At 38.2% G+C, this 5000-nt stretch overlaps 1 protein-coding gene across 1 annotated transcript in view; it reads left to right on the top strand.

Annotated features, from left to right (window-relative positions):
* Nucleotides 1-3893, top strand: part of LOC138862939 (sporozoite surface protein 2-like) — an 11927-nt gene extending 8034 nt beyond the window's left edge. Inside the window, exon 2 of the mRNA XM_070126145.1 lies at nt 3430-3893. Within this exon, the coding sequence (XP_069982246.1) occupies nt 3430-3893 (464 nt within the window). The remainder of the gene's footprint in view (nt 1-3429) is intronic.
* The last annotated feature ends 1107 nt before the right edge of the window (nt 3894-5000 follow it).

The raw sequence follows: 5000 nt of genomic DNA, 5'->3' as shown, positions 1-5000 counted from the left end.
GCAGTAGTAGTAGTGATAGTAGTGGCAGTGGTAGTAGTAGGAGTAGTAGTCGTAGCAATAGTAGTAGTAATAGTAGTAGTAGTAGTAGTCGTAGTCATAATAGTAGTCGTAGTAGTAGTCGTAATAGTAGTAGTAATAGTAGTAGTAGTCGTAGAAGTAGTCATAATAGTAGTCGTAGTAGTAGTCGTAATAGTAGTAGTAATAGTAGTAGAAATCGTAGTAATAGTAGTAGAAATCGTAGTAATAGTAGTAATCGTAATAATGGCAGCAACAGCAGTAGTAATAATAACAGTAATAATAACAACAATAACAAAATTATGATAATGACTATATGATACAATCAGAATGAAACCAACTTATCCCTTTACACAATTTCTAAATATTATGTAAGCTAATCACCAATGTTATTTTTGGTATATTGGGTTTTATGATATTGTCATGATTATAACATTTTATCTATTAGTTGATGTATGAAGGACACATCATGACATGTCAATTCAATAACGTTATGTAACCACAAATATCTCTTGTAATTGGATAAGCAGTGAGAAAAAAAATATTGCTCAAATTTCTTCTTAAATAAAATTCAGTCTCTATTTTTCTGTAAAATCCGGATAGAGATTTATTTTTAAAACATATTATATATCACAAATGTATATGTTTTATTACAGTGCATATGTAGCAAAAAAAAAAAAAAAAAAAAAAAAAAAATATATATATATTTATAAAAATATATAAAATATATATATTAAAAAAAAAAATAATATGACACCAAAACAACATCAACATACATCATAACATAGCAGACAAAGCTCATATTACTGCAAATAAAATGACTCGGTTTTCACACGCTCAAAAGAAAAAAAAAAAAAAAAAGAAAAAAAAAAATATGGCGTCACTATTTGTGCAAGATCATGATACTGGCATGTCTGTTATTTGTTCAGATTCATAAAAAAGAAGAAAAAAATATATATATAAAAGTTATCTGCGATGATAATTGAAATTTTGGACTTTCTAAATACGATTTTTTTTTTGTGTGTGTGTTAGCGGGGGGGGGGGGGGGGGGAGAGGGGAGTAGATGATTTGTCCGAATTTGTGTATAGTGACTTCTCTCTAGTCGAATATACATACCACGTACCAAATGAGTCATGAATAAAAAACAAAGAAAAAAAAGAAAGTAAAAAAAAACAAAAAAAACAAAAAAACACTAAAAAATCATGATTCATGAAATCTCTATTAGGTGATCATGTAACTCCAAATATTCAGTCCAAGTATGTCATTTTCGCGAACTTTCTGTACATCAAACATTATAAAAACACGATTTTTTTTGGCAATAGGATAATAATGTTATTCACAATCCACCACACTGCACAGCCACAACCACTCTACACAGCAAAGCATCTCACTGTCTATCCATCTATCTATATCTATCTAAACCTGTTTATCTGTCTGTATATCTATTCCAATTTATATCTATCTATCTATCTAAATCTCTCTCTCTCTCTCTCGTCTATCTACCTATGAATATATTAATATCTATATCTATCTACCTGTATATATATCTATCAATCTACCTGTATCTATATCTATCTACCTGTACCTATATCTGTCAATCTACCCGTATATATATCTATATATATTCACATCTACATAATATACATATGTATACAAATATCTCTTTCTATACAAACACACACACGAGAAACACAATAAGTAACAAACACAAACAAACACTGTCTTGGCACATTCATCACAAACATAGACCCAAGTGGAATGCACGAAAACAACAACAACAATAACACAGCAACAGCAACAACAGTAACAACAACATCATCATCAACATGAACAACAACAACAACAAAAGCAACAGCAACAACCAATAACATCATCAACATCAACAACAACAACAACGACAACATTAACAACATTAACAACAACAGCAACAGCATCTACATCATCATCATCAACAACAACAGCAACCACGACAACAACATCAACAACATTAACAACAACAACGACATCAACAACAACAGCAACAACAATAACATCAACGACAACGACAAAATTAACAACATCAACAACAACATCATCAACAACATCATCAACATCAATAACAACCCCACCACCAACAATAACAACAACAAACAAAACACCAAAAAAACGCAAAGAAAAGAAATCCACTCACTCGGACAAAGAAACAACAAAGAAAGCTAATTAATAAACAAGGTGCTCTAGGGAACGTCCTAGTTGTTCGTCAGATGAGAAGTATTATTTTTTTTCCATAAAAAGTCTTTTTTTCTCATTTTTTCATATTTTTTTAAATCTTTTTTTTCGGATATCCACACAGCTGATGCCATTCACGTCAAAAAATCCTTTAATTAGACACAGTGGGATGGTATTGGAGGAAGGAGGAAGGAGGAAGGGGGATAGGAAGGAAGGAAGGAAGGAGGGAAGGAAGGAAGGAAGGGAGGAGGGAAGGAAGGAAGGAAGGAAGGAGGGAAGGAAGGAAGGAAGGGAGGAGGAGGAATGAGGAGAGAGAGAGGAGAAAGGAATGAGTGAATGAAGGAAGGAAGGTGGGAAGGAAGGAAGGAAAGAAGGAAGGAAGGAAGTAAAGAAGGAAGGAATAAGGAGAGAAAGAGGAGAAAGGAAGGAAGGAAGGGGGGAAGGTAGGAAGGAAGGAATGAGGAATGAAGAGAGAGAGAGGAGAAAGGAAGGAATGAAGGAGGGAAGGAAGGAAGAAAGGAAGCAAGGAAGGAAGGAAGGAGGGAAAGAGGGAAGGCAGGAAGGAAGAGATGAGGAGGAGAGAGAGAGGAGAAAAGAAGGAAGGTATGGGAAGAAGGGAAGGAGAGAGAAGGAAGTAAATGGATGGAAGAGGAAAAAAGGTAAGAAATGGGAAGAGAGGAGGAAAGAGAAGGAAGGAGGGGAAATGGGGAAAAATTGAGAAAAAAGGAGGGAAAAGGGGAAGGGGGAAGAACGAGGGAGGATGGGGAAGAAGGAGAAGAGGGAGAGAGGAGACGGTAGGAAGGGAAGGGGAGGGAAAGAAGGAAGGAGGAGGGAAGGAGGAGGAAAAATGGCTGGGGGCAGATAGGAGGAGGAGGAGGAGGAGGAGGAGAAGGAAGAGATCTGAAACTTTTCATTACGTTCCCATTTTATTTTTCTTGAAGTTTATCCTAAAAAAATCGCCCTAAAAATAATTTCTATTGTATGAGATTTACACTGCTCTGAATGCCGATTTTTAGATAATGTATTGCTATGACTTTTATCAGCGTTTCGAACTAATCTAAACAAAATTTCAGTCTGTAACAGAAAGACACACTGGGGGGACAAAAGAGAATATTAAAGTCTCCCCTTCGATGTGAGAAACCCGAAGCTGAATCCCGTTTTCTTCTCGAAACGTGTACGATTCTAGTTTTCTTTTCCCTATTACAGGTCTCCCAAGTCTGGTCAGCAAGCCAAAATGGGTCAGCTGGCCAAATCAGGTCAGTAGGCCAAGAACGATCAGCAAGCCAAGTCAGGTCAGCAGGCCAAGCCAGGTCAGCAGGCCAAGTCAGGTCAGCAGGCCAAGCCAGGTCAGCAGGCCAAATCAGGTCAGCAACCCAAGTCAGGTCAGCAGGCCAAGCCAGGTCAGCAACCCAAGTCAGGTCAGCAGGCCAAATCAGGTCAGCAACCCAAATCAGGTCAGCAACCCAAACCAGGTCAGCCCTAAGACCTGTTTAGAAGCTTGGCTCAAAGGCGTACAAGGTCAGCTAAGCCTCAATAGCACTTTGGTTTCAGTAATGGGAGCAGGACGTGACGGTGCAGCTGAAGGAAATTCTGTGAGGTCCTCGGCGTGGCAGCGGGAGAGTGCCGGGGTCTTGAAGCTCAGGCAGAGGGACTTTTTGCTAATTGCTTAGGTGTTTGGGTGGGGGTGGGCAGATACGCTTTCATAAACAAACACAGAGAGACATGCATGTATACGCACGCACACGGACGCACACACATAGCTTTCATGCACACACACACAGACATGCACACACACACACACACGGACGCACACACACAGCTTTGATGCACAGACATGTACACACACACAGCTTTCATGCACACACACACTCACACAGCTTTCATGCACACTCACACTCACACAGCTTTCATACACACACACACATATACACAGCTTTCATGCACACACACACACATACACACACAGCTTTCACACACACACACACACACACACACACACACACACACACACACACACACACATGTACACACACACACACACGTACACGGACGAACACGCACACACACAGCTTTCATGCACATACACATACGTACACGGACAAACACACACATGCACACACACAACTGTACGTATGTATTTCTTTGACAATGACTTCATCATAAATACCATCACAGTATTGAGAGTAAAGAATGATTACATATATCATGATTATGAAGTGTGTTAACAATATTCAAATTAATTATCATAAAAGAGAGAAAAAATATAACGATCTGGGTCGTTCTTACTATTAAAACTTTTCCTATTAAAATTCTAATATTTGCAAAAGAAAAAACTGTATAAAAGAACGCAATATTAAAGAAAAGTCAATAGAAAACTTCCCTCCCCCCCAAAAAAAAAAAAACGAAAAAAAGAAAGAAAGAAAGACAGAAAGAAATAAAAAATCCCCTCCCCCCCCAAAAAAAAAGTAAAAAAAAAGAAAAAGAAAGAAAGAAAGAAAATCAACCTCACTACCCCCCCCAAAAAAAAAAAAAAAAAAAAATCGAAAAAAGAAAGAAAAAAGGAAAAACTGGAAAAAAATTACCCACTCTTCCAAGGGGATAATACAGCGTCGCGACTCTGACGAACGGCCCAAATTAGCATGGCATCCCCACCGCCGAATCCCCGGCAATGTGTCAGGATTGAAAACTACTTCCATTTTAAAATCAGTTTGGGAAGAGAGCGCCGTCTCGTCCACGGAGAGAGCGCGGGGCCTGGCGGGATGTGTCGAGAGTTCAGG

Source organism: Penaeus vannamei, chromosome 10 (assembly GCF_042767895.1).
Source record: "Penaeus vannamei isolate JL-2024 chromosome 10, ASM4276789v1, whole genome shotgun sequence".
In the NCBI taxonomy this organism is placed as follows: domain Eukaryota; kingdom Metazoa; phylum Arthropoda; class Malacostraca; order Decapoda; family Penaeidae; genus Penaeus; species Penaeus vannamei.
The sequence above is the reverse complement of the archived record's forward strand: the minus strand, read 5'-3'. Positions and strand labels throughout refer to the sequence as shown.